The sequence below is a fragment of the Rhipicephalus microplus genome, chromosome 8 (assembly GCF_043290135.1).
Source record: "Rhipicephalus microplus isolate Deutch F79 chromosome 8, USDA_Rmic, whole genome shotgun sequence".
NCBI classification, from domain to species: domain Eukaryota; kingdom Metazoa; phylum Arthropoda; class Arachnida; order Ixodida; family Ixodidae; genus Rhipicephalus; species Rhipicephalus microplus.
In genome coordinates this window covers 105062864-105075285 of record NC_134707.1, presented here as the reverse complement: position 1 = coordinate 105075285, position 12422 = coordinate 105062864, and the positions used below count along the sequence as shown (strand labels likewise).

Here is a 12422-nt window from a genome sequence, read left to right as displayed (position 1 = left end):
AGAGGGAACTGGATAGAAAAAGGGTTGAGTGTTCTTCCCTCTCTTTGGCGATCGGTGGCGTAGTGCGGACGTCTCAGCTCTACGAATTGCTTCACACTATTAGCAGTTGGACTGATGAGTTATCAGCCCGCTCAGGGCATGCGTTCTTTTTCTTTTCATAGGGGGAGCGTGCGATATCCCGTGGCAGAAGAACGCCCGGAAGCGATATCAGGGCGATAGTTGTCATGGAAACGTCCGCTACGAAAGGCTGTTGACAGCGTCCCGAGGTTTCAGTGGTCCGAGTCACCTCGACTGAGATACCAGGTGGCTGCTGCTTTCACCATGGCTACTGCGAGACATTGGTACACCTTGGTTGGTTTTTCCGACGAGTTGGACTGGAGACAGTTGGCCTTCGTGGAGCCTATTCCACCAAACAGAATATGTAAAGCGTGTGGCCTCGTAACCAGAGTGACCGCTTTTCTGCCTTGCCTGCACGTTTTCTGCAGGAACTGCTACGAGCAGTGCCGCCATGATGACCAGCATAGTTGCCCACTCGATGGTCAACTGACCGTGGAAGAAGATGTCGAATGGATTGAGTTCCCTGTGGAGAACCTGCTCAAAAGGAAGGTAAGAATTCTTAAATAACGTAAACCTTTTTTTTCTGGTATTGATGGTGTAAAACTATTATCACAAGCACTGCTGGGCGAGCAGAAATGACAGAAGTTAAACAAGGCTTGTTCGCACTAATCAAATTCAATTGCGTCATGACAAGACTCTGAAACTTGTTTCCAAAATGTGATTTTCGTTACCTTACCACGTCTCGAACACCCCCCAAACACATCGGCGTCGTTACGGCGGTTGTGTTCAGTGTGGCGTCACTGGTTATTCGCCGAAGTTGCCAGTCCTTAAAAAAAACGGAGTGGCACTTTGCCATGCAGCGTTTAACCATGAACATAATATCCAAGCCACACGTATGTCGGTAATTGCTGTTCGGTATGCGCTTGAGGACGGACTATCGCACCTCGAAAGAGGAAATTAAGACACAGGCACATCGCGCACACCTTCCCCTGCACCGGTTCACTTTGAGACACGGAGTGTACAAATTTACGGCACTGAGATTCCGATTGTGGCCACTGATTTTTGCGTCACCAGACCTTTTTGTTGTTCTTTTTTTTGGGCCCAGTGCCTTCACCGGCTCGTCTGAGCCTCCCGATAACGCTTTCTTTTTGCCACTCCACTTGACAATAAAAAGTTGCATTCGACCCTCCAAACGCCACTGCAAGATTCACGTTTCGAATTAGTGAAAACGCTTGCTTTGTTCGCCGCTGTTAACTCTCACGCAGTTACTCAATGAAGCTGCATCAACTGCTGTTCTCTGATCTACAAGCGAACGCCGTGCGAGCGCTGTGCCGGAAGCCAAGGAGCACTAATCACTGCAGCGAAAAACAAACAAAGGCTTCAGTCATGGCTATTTTTCGGAATTGCCTTTATCACTGGTATTTCTAATTTTGCTTCCAGACTCAGCCATTTCCTGTGAGAAGGGCTTGAAGGAAAAGGTAAATGCTTGAACTATTCTTGCATTTCAAGATGATGGCGCTCGGCTGCATAAAACAACACGCCTCTGTGCACTACAATTTTCGCGAGACTTTGAACTACCCGGAATCCAACTCTGTCAATCAAAAGGTTTTTTTCCGGCATATTTTGGTTTTAAATAAAATTGCTTCGATATAGCGTATACAAGAGGCGTTTTATGTGCCTGTATCTCGTCTGTTTTTTTTCGCACCTGCGTATGTGTCGTGTCATACGTGAAGCATTTGATGCAAATAAAGGTGAACGTGTGCTTTTTATGCAAATTTGCGCAATTATTTGCTGCATTTCTCGGTTATTTACGGAGAACCTGCGTAATATTTGAGAATGGGAACTCAAATTTTTTCGCATAACCGCTGCCCACGAAATGATTGCACCCTCAAAGGAAGTGAATTTTTCGAGAAAGCGTGGCACCGACGAGTGAAGCACTGCTCACATGTGCCCCACGATTTTTGCTAATTTTATGTGATTTCGTTGTGACTTACCTTGACTGCACTGTCACACTGTGCTCAGGAACATCAGGGCTACCCGTGGATGACGAACGTATCTCGGTGAGCAGCCTCTTCACATCTATTTTCTGTCGACGACATGCCCACTATGACCGCGTGAGCAACGCAGCAGCGGCGAGACGCCTACGCCTGAGACGCGCCAAGCGTTGACGGCGCGGTAGCGTTCGATGGCGAAAACTTTGTTGGCTCTTACGAGAGCACCTGCGGTGTCTCATGCCCGGTTGAAAGCGACGAAGATACCGCTTAAAAAGACAATACGTCCTAAGACAGACGATAAGGCAGAGCAAGATACGTCGGCCTTGGTCCAGGCTGAAATGGAATGCCAGGAGAGCGTTGCGAGTGATGGCGTCACCCACCAAGACAACGAAGAGACCGGCGGTACACCTGGAGGCAAGGAAGGCGACGATGATGGAGGCTGGCAGACGGTCTTTACCGTTCGTCAAAAGAAAGCTCTCGCGAAAGCGCGAAAGAAACTCACGATAACAGAAAGAGACTATGACTTCTTGAGTCCTACATCTAAGTCACTTTCGCAACCTACATCGCAAAAAAGACCACAGAAGCGGAAGCTATCACCACTCTCCAAGGAAGACTTCAAAATCATTGTAAGATCATCCCAAGGACTACCTATTAGAGAACTAACGCCAATGGCAGAAGCAGTTGTGAAGGCGTGTCAAGGTACAATAAGCGGCAGCATATTTTGCCCCGGCTGAAGCCAGGATTCAACATATTCATCATCTCCACTCCCAACCAGGACGTGGCCGATGCCACCATAAAAATCACAAGCCTCACTCTCAACGGAAGATTGCATGCTGTCAATGCCTATGCAGCAGTGGGAGACGGCACACGAAAAGGAGTCATACATGGTCTGACTGCCAACAAAAGCCCAAAAACCCTCCTGGCAAATCTACGCATACGGACACAAGAAGTCGAGATCCTAAGAGCCAGAATGCTTGGTGAAAAAAAGACAGCAGTGATCACGTTTTTTTGGCCCCATAACACTAATATTTATGTACTATATTGGCGGTGAGGTCCCCTGTTTTTCATTCAAGAATGCTATACAATTCTGCTATGTCTGCAAGCAAACGGGACAGAGAACAGACGTTTGCCCAACGCCCACCATTGCCATTTGTCCCAACTGTGGTTTGAAGGAGCCTCAACCGGACCACCCTTGCGACCCTGTATGTTCCTCGTGTGAAGAGGGACATTTGACTGGAACAAAAGAATGAAAACAGCGCTTCAAGCAGCCAGTAAGGCAGCAGCATCCTAAGGTGCTAGACCGGACGACAGACAAAAACGCAACTAACGGAGCTTTACCATCGCCGCCAAAACCGAGGTGGTATGCATCGCAAGACACTGACGATTATGAAGAATGGCCACAGGTTGGAATCTAGACAGGCCCAGCCGAAAGAACAAGGCACAAGCACGATCACGGGAGAAAAGGAAGAAACATCATGAATTAGGAGCCCCTGAGTCGCAACCTACCTGCTGTCCTCAATCCCGATCCCCTACCCCAACCAGGACGCCTGGAGTGGCCGGGAGCTCGACCCAGCAGCAGGTGAGCAGGGCGGCGGAGACGGCGTGAGGGGCGACCCCAGTAACATCCCACCCTGAGTATCAGAGAATACTTTTCGAAAACTGATATTTAAATCAGTCGTTGGGCGAAATCAAATTGGAAGTAGCAGCTCTCAGGATGGAATTACAAAACTCCATGGGCGCATTAGTCAAAACTAACCACGCAGATAAACCCTCGACTCAGCCCATCACGTCAGAAAGTATTGGAAAAACGATAAGCCAACTGGTGCAACAGATGCATGGTCTGCAAAACTTTCAGTAACAATTGTATGTGGAGCTTCGAGCCACTAGGCTTTTGTGCGTGTGCAATTGAATAAACAGCAAAGCTCGCGTATAAGAGCTTGCAGTGATCCAGATATGCTCCCATGGCAAGTAAAATTAAAAATCGGGCATCGCCTGACTCTAAAGATATCGAGAGTGTGATTAGCCATGGCCAGTAATACAACTCGCACCACTGACTTCGTTGAGATATGGCATTGAAACTGCCGCTCGTTCCAAAAGTGAGCGGCGGCGCTGAAATCATACATGGACGCTGCAGTTACACAACCTGGCGTGATATATATGCAGGAAATTGGCAAGGGAGTTATAAAATGACGAGATTATCACACCATCCAGAATTTAAAATACTCTAGGATCGCCACATTGGTGCATAAAGGTATTGCGAGCAGTGTATACCACCAATCTGAGAGCCCAACGGAGCCCCAACTGATTGAGCTCCGTACCACCAAACGGGGTGAATCGAAAGCGTTTATCCTTTATATTTACAGCCCTCCAAGAGAGCGTCACGTCAACTTTCTCGATATGCTCGAGCGGGCTTTTGAGCACGTGGGACATAAAGACAGACTAGTCTTCGAAGGTGACTTCAATGCTCCCCATACTTGTTGGGGATACCGGAAAAATACCAGGAAAGGAGCAGATTTATTGCAGGCAGTAGAGAAATACGAGATGCAGCTAGAGACCATGCCACAGGCGGCCACTAGACTAGGAAATAGTGTTTTCAAGGACACATATCCAGATCTAACATTCACGTACAATATTGAAAGCGGATCGTCAAAAACGATTGATGAGAATATGGGGAGTGATCAGTTCATATTCAGTTTTTCTACGTCTACTCCGAGGCTCAAAAGGTCATATAGGATTGCTAAAATAACCAATTGGGAGGCCTACAGGCAGTATTCGGCGACACAGCAGCCGCTAGAAATATTAGACGACTGGGTGGACGATACGAGGAAGGCGCTTAGCTTACATACCAAGCACATCAAAATGAACGAATAAACTCCAGCAGTGGGCCCCCCCCCCCCTCCCTCACGTACTTGCGGGAAGGCCAGCGCAGCATCATCAAAAGGTGGAAAAGGCAGAGATTGAATAGAAAGCTGAAAGCCAGAATCGCAGAATTGTCCGTAAAAGCTAATGAATATGCCCGAGAGCTTGAGGCTAGTAATTGGGTCACCTTCTGTGATTCCGTGAGGGTAACGCTCTCTACAACTAAAACGCGGGCAGTATTGAACACTATGCTAGACCCCATGAACACGAAAACTACTACAACTAGAACATTGCAAGCTTTAGCGAGAGAATTCAAAGGGGATGACGCTGCTTTGCCGCAAATTCTTCGAGAGAAATACATTGGCAGCGGTGGCGAAAGTATACAGAATCTAGAATACAAGCGTTTAGAAAATCAGGACCTAGATTCCTCAATAAGTGAGCAAGAGATCTTCATGGCTGCACTGTCACGTAAAAGGCATTCGGCTCCGGGAGAGGACGGAATAACTAATGCCTGTTGAGAAATATGAGCGATAAGCAACTTAGAAAAATTACCCAATACTTTAACGAAAAGGTCTGGGCAGGGGGAGAAATCCCTAGCCAATGGAAGGAGGCCAACATATTTCTTATTCCAAAACCTGGAAGGGATATAACGCTCCACAACCTTCGGCCCACATTGTTGACATCATGCATAGGCAAGCTTTTTGAGACGGTTGTGCACACTAGGCTTTCTGAATATATAGAAAGAGGGAATTATCTGTCTCGCAACATGTATAGATTGAGGCAGCATTGGTCTACGCAGGATGTATTCCTGCGAATAAAAGACGAAGTGATTCATAATGTAACCACTTGAGGCAAGAACATAGTTGCAGCGTTGGATTTGAGGCAGGAATTCGATACGATCTCTCATATACATACTGGAAGAACTTCAATCATTGAATTGTGGTGCTCGAACATTTAGCTATATCAAATCGTTTCATTCTAACCGCACAGCAACCTTCGGCATGAAGAACATACGCTCCCGAAAAATTCCAATGCCAAATAGAGGCACACCGCAAGGCGTAGTTCTTTTTTCACTCCTCTTTAATATAGCAATGAATCAAATAGCAAACCAGCTGGAGCGAATCCGTGACTTCCATTTCGCGCTCTACGCTGATGATATCACTCTGTGGGTCAACAAAGGCTCACAAGGAAAGAAGGAGCAAACTTTACAAGAAGCGATCGTCGGCTTGCTGAAGATAATGACATGACATGTGCACCAGATAAATCTAAATTTATTCGAGTTTATGGTATAAATGATAGAAACAAATCAACCATGCAACTAAGCATTGGAGATAAAACGCTGCCGGAGAGATAAACGATTAGAATATATCAGGTTTATGGCTGCAAAGCAACAAAAGAGCAATCTATACAGTCAAAATGCTGAAATGTACACTAAAAACATCGCTCGAATGATTCACAAAATAACAAGAAAGGGCAAAGGGCTAAACGAAGGAGAAACTCCACGCTTGGTACAAGCCTTCATTTTTCATTCTTAGTAGAGTCACATATGGACTACCATATCAGGACCTCACACCAACGGAAATTAAAAAGATTGACTTGGCCAGACAGGGAGCATACAAAGCTGCCTTAGGTGTACTACTTAATGCACCCAATGACAAAGTGGAAGCGATTGGTGTGTACAACACGTTCGAAGAGCGTGCGGCAGCAACACTTCTCTCGCAGAAGGAACGACTCTGCCTTACAAAGGTAGGCAGAGAAACCTTCACTCGCTTAGGATACCCTACTAGACCACAATACTGCCGGGAGAACATTACTATGATGGCTAGGGAAACACGCCAACACGTAACCGTCTGCCCCATTCCGTGAAACATGAGTAAGTTTTACCATGGGGCGGGAAGACAAGCTAGAGCTCGCCAGCTTCAAAGACAGTTTGGCGAAAGCCACGAAGTAGTATACACCGATGCCACTAAATCAAACGAGAGCGGCGTTATAGTAGCAGTTCAACCAATGCCGCACACCGCCAAAACTATCGCAGCTTCAATTAAAACAACCTGTACAGCGACTTTGGGGGCGGTGGTGATTGCGCTAGCTATTCGAACTAAAGAGGCAGAGAACACCTCCGCATTAGTTTTGTCTGATTCCCAGGAAGCCTGCAGAATGTTTCTTCTTGTTGCACTACCGAAGGTCGCCTTGATAATACTCGGTGATAGGCTTATACAGGACCATGCTATAATTCGGTGTGCAGGCCACGAAGGTATCTCGGGTAATGCGCTGGCGCACAGTTTCGCTCGTGATTTGAGCAACCGAGTGAGCAACGACACCGATAATCAGTACGAACCATGCACTGCACGCGATTTACTCGAGCATTAACGGAAGACAAGGCAGTGGTATGCCCCACCGCACAAATCGCTTAAAGTTGACGAAGCTCGCCAGCTAAAAAAAATTCAGGTTAACACCTATCCACATTTGAAAAGGCGGCATCACATAAACCTCAATGCATATGTAAACTAATGTCCGTGGTGCGAGTCACGACCAACGTTGCAACATGTCACATGGGACTGCCAGAACAAGCTTATGAAGGTTCAGTCGCCTCTGATACTCACGCTACTGGGGGAGCCTTGGGAAGCCGTCCTCGCCCGACCTGACCTGAGGACCCAAAGGGATCTCCTGGATCAAGCCGGTCGAGCTGCAGTGGCCACTGGTGTCCCGGAATGGGGAAACAATCCTTGACATTCTCTCCTCCCTTTTTATCTTTTTTTCCTAATAAAAAATGTTGTATCATCATCATCATCTGCATCGTCATCGAGAAAGAAGTGCAAATATTACTCGAATTTATTAGAGAGTAACTCAATAATGATTGACTGCACTGTACGTCGAGTCACTATTTATTTCCTAAATTATGAAATCCCGATTCTACACGGTCATAGTACGAGTTTTAAGGTCGGGCAAACCTTGGCAGTCATAGTATTTTTGGCACTGCCCCACACCCGATTTAAATATATACGACCTATTGGCGTCTAATATAAGCAAAAGTGTTCGCTGTCTCTACAAGGCGACTAGCCTTGTACCGATATGGTTGAGACTACAGATGCAGTATGCGCTTGTATATTCTAAACTAACCTATTGTATTGTTGTCTGGGGAACAACTACGACTACTAACCACCAGAAACTACAACAGAGCTTTGCGGTGCATTCATGGTTACTGCGACAGTCATCAGGATATTCCCACTTCGCCATTGTTTCGTCACTATGCTTTGCTTGAAGTGAATCAAGTCTATTTTTTCATCTGTTGCAGCATATTAAAGTCAATCATTTATATACTCAAAACAATACGGTGACTAATGATACATACCATTTTTCAAAACAAAGCCTGAGGGTTCCTAAGACGCTTACTAACTATGACAAACAAAAAATAACTTATCAGGTGAACGTGGCTATGAATAAATTGTCTACAAATATAATTTTGATGTTTCATTGAAAATATATAAAATGAAAAGAAAGAAATATTTACTGCACTCTGGTCTCTGTAAAATATACCGTTTTCATTGCTATATGCTTAAGAACAGTTTATTGTACTTGCAAGTGTAGCTGATTTATCTATTTATTATGTCATGTATGTAGTTATATTGTTTTGTTAACTGTAGCCAGACTGTACAATGAAGTCGAGGCCTTTGTCAGGCACCCCAGCCTCGGCTTCCTCCTTTGTATGAAAAGAAAAGAATCTCCACCTCACTTAACATCACTAAAACAACTTCACCGAAGGGGGGAAATATCCAATCTGTAATAAATATCCAATTTACATTTCCGCACCTGACATTTTAATTCCTTGTCACATGCTGAAAAACAGAGGCAAGAAAGCTTTGCAGTACTCAAATAGTTGCGCACGGAACTTACTCAATACTTTATTTATGAGGCGGTCCTCCGGCCAACACGATCAGCTTTTGGGGGTGAAGCTGCCTATGCCGTGGGTCGTTCGTCCGCGATGTATGTAGTCGTCGTAGTAGTAGTAAGTAGCCACCGCGCACGTTAATCCTAAATAAAAGATAGTTGTTTCTGATGAAATATATTTCAGAGACGAATAATGTTCACTTACCCCGGTATTCGCAAACGCTCCTCGACTCGACGTTCCCCCTTCGCTTGACAGAGTTGCGCACTGTGCCACTGCTCGGCTGAAAATGACACTGGCTATTCAAGAATAGCAGCAAATTATCACTGATATGCGGTGACTTGTCTTTCCTAGAGATGGCGCTCCCATCAATTTTCTCAAGTGAAGGTGGAGCGTTGAGTGAAGGGGCGTTCTAGAATACGGGGGTTAATCTTTAAGAAAGCTGTCTTGAGTATGATGCTTACTAAAAAAAAAAACCTTGTATCAGAAGGATGCACTATGAGCGCTATATGATCATAAAGGGTTGCCACGTTAAACTCGCTGGGCGTAACCTCCTTGGTTTTCGCAAGGTTATTGACGTTTGTGACTATAAATTTTTCTAAACAGGTTTAGCGAGGGTTGGGTTGCAGTGCCACGAACTAAAGGTGGTGAAAAGCGGAAAGTAGAGACGAAGTGCAGGCCGTAAGAAAGTGCGCATGTGCCACCTCTTCTTTAGTTCTTATAATGTCCGCTGGGGCGCGTTACTTCTATAGGCACAATACATGATCAAAAAAGATGCGAGATGATGGTACTTGGAGTGTTCACCAGATGGACGAATGGATGGATGGATGGACAGGTAGACAGATGGATCGATGAATGGACGGACAGATGGACGCATGGATGGACGGACGCACAGACTGACGCAGGGACGATTGCATGGACGGGCGAATGGAGGCACGGATGTTCGCACAGACGGACGCACAGACGGATGGAAGCAAGAACGCACGGACGGGCGCTTCGCCCCACTCATCATCATGCACTCCGTGGATATGCTGAGTGATTTTTTTTTAACGAAACATGGAATTCAACAGAGATTCACGCGCGGCAATGTCTGGTGCAACTGCTAGGCTACCAAAATGATTCACGCTGCCACTGGGACATTCAACATTACACTCGTTTTTTTTTCTAGAGACGAAGTTAGTGCTGCAGCTATAAGAATGTTTACCGGCCACTGGGCACAAGCGCACGTCCTGAAGGCGGTGAAGATATGTGCATTTGTCTGCATTTTGGTATGACCACTAGACATGCAGCCACTATGTTTAGACAAACGCAGGTATCACTGGAATAATTTAAACGTGCATACAAGATATATATGGGTATTCACATGTATATGCATGATATATATGCATGTGACAGGCTGATAGATATGCGTATTTAGTTAACGACAATATTAACGCGTCTCTGTTTTCACGGTGTGATTTGCTTATCTGATACCCTTTGCCATATTAAGAAGATTGCTGATATTGACGTAACTTTGGCCGCACATACAGTTAGCGCTGGTAAGCAGAATCGCATAAGCGAAACTGCTAGGGAAACAAACGTGCTTGCCTTTCATAGCAATAAATGCTTTAACGGTACTGAAATCAACTTGGCCAAAATACTATTTACTTCAGTTTTTTTCTGTCTACTGCTGTTTTTATTAGAGATATATTTGTCCGATGGTATTTCTATGGAGTGCGGCTACCAACAAAGAGAAACCTATGAGTGCTTCAATCCTGATTTTGTGAATTAACTATTTCGAATTTATAAAACCTCTTTCAGTTCGTGATACATGTTTAGTGTCTGTTTGTTTGTCTGCCTAATGTGTAAACTGTCTCATTTTGGAAGCTATTTGCAAAATCCGCATTTCTACATTAATGATGTTGATATGGGAAAAATCGCAAATGGATGTACACATGACTTAAAGTCGTTAATTTTCTGTTTTCAACAGGTGAAGTGCTGGAACGAAGACCATGGTTGCGACGTTATCTTACCTGCATCGGAACTCCACAAACACTTTTACAAACAATGTGACTGTCACTGCACTTCTTGTCCGAAGTGTTCGATGATCGTTCGCTGTAACAACGTGTGCTCGCACATGCAGAGCGAGTGCAGGGATCATGTGATGACTATGGCGCCCAGGAATCCACACGCTAAGACAAATGGTGAAAAAGGAATAGTGATGACAATGAATGCCAATATCGACAAACGGGCAGATGAAATGAAAGTGATCTTAGATCACCTTAAACTGGAAAATGACGCGCAAAGTAACCGCCTCGATGACATTTCACATTGCATGAATACGTTCAAAGAAACACTGCTAGAGATATTAAACAAAACTAACAGATTTGACAGTGGTACTTCCTCCTCAGAAGCAATCAACGAAGCTCTGAACGACCAAGCTGAAAAGCTGCAGCAGATTATTGGGACAATAAGCACTTCACACAAAACACTGAACGAAGGCTTGCGAACTTTGGAACAACTGAAACAGGACATGCCGAGTGCTCTGGAAGCGCACTTGAGAGAATTCTTTACCATTGGGAGTGTTGCGCTACAGGAAACTCTTCGAAAAGAGTTTGCGGTTACCGGGAGAAAAGGCTGCAGCAACTGCGCAGAAAGTGTTGGCAAGATTGCTGGAGTAAAGGACTGCTTCACGCAAGCTGATTCAAGTGCAATAAACTATGAAAAATGCCCTGTTCAATAAGTGAGCATAGAAGAGAGTTCACTATAGAAGGATACAAAGCAAAGAAGGAAAGCACTTCTTCGAAAGGAAAAGTTTATTGGGGTGAAACTATATACTACTCCTACCATTTCATTTCTCCTGGTGCTTACTTTCTTCAAGACAAAAATCGTGCTTACCTGTATCCCTATATTCAGGTGCACCAGGGGTTGACCAAGGTTCATGAATACCCGCTCAATAGAAATTTTCAAATGACCATTAAACACCCAACGCAAAACAAAGAGTTCCGCAAGGACATTGACGCTGGAATGAATGCTGCGAACTATGTCGAGCCTCACGAAATAATTAGTAAATCACGACTTGTTACTTTATGCCGATTGGACTTGGATGAACAGGAACGTGAAGGATATGTCGCGGACGACAAGCTTCGGGTTGTATGCGAGCTTTTTTTCGGAAGTCTAATCAGCGTGAAAACAAAGATGACATAAACATGTCCACATCTATGCGTACATGTGAATCTATGTGGCCACATCACTGACGCATAACACAGCCTTTCAGTAACGTCGTATTACTTTAGAAATTACCTATATATAGAAGATGAAGTTTCAATAAAACACGAACATCTCTTTGTTTGCTCTAACCACCTTACAAAAGTTGTTCTTGTTGTTCTTGTTGACCTTCTCTCACATAGGAATATTCAGCGCCTTCAGGCATAGTATCTACAAAGAGCACTCCATTCCCTGCAAATGTAGCGTATATTTGGGACGTTAAACCCAACAAATCAATCAATCAAATGTAGCGTATACGTCGTTTTTGCGAAGAATGACAATAAATAGAATACGGAGTACTTCATATACTTTATATATATAACCATACCACGCTAATTGGCTTGTAGCAATTGCCTCAAAAGTGTGTAAAAAGGCCTCTA

The 12422-nt window shown here is 44.8% G+C and overlaps 1 protein-coding gene across 1 annotated transcript; it reads left to right on the top strand.

Annotated features, from left to right (window-relative positions):
* The first annotated feature begins 282 nt into the window (after positions 1-282).
* LOC119163899 (uncharacterized) lies at positions 283-12003 on the top strand. The gene is made up of 2 exons (XM_037415971.2): positions 283-606; positions 10766-12003. The coding sequence occupies exons 1-2, from the start codon at positions 322-324 to the stop codon at positions 11516-11518; spliced, it is 1038 nt and encodes a 345-aa protein (XP_037271868.1). The 5' UTR covers positions 283-321; the 3' UTR covers positions 11519-12003.
* Positions 12004-12422: the final 419 nt, after the last annotated feature.

Coding starts and splice junctions, on each gene's coding strand:
- LOC119163899 (XM_037415971.2), top strand. CDS start 322: ATGGCTACTGCGAGACATTGGTACACCTTGGTTGGTTTTTCCGACGAG. Junction 607..10,765: donor AGAACCTGCTCAAAAGGAAG/GTAAGAATTCTT, acceptor TGTTTTCAACAG/GTGAAGTGCTGGAACGAAGA.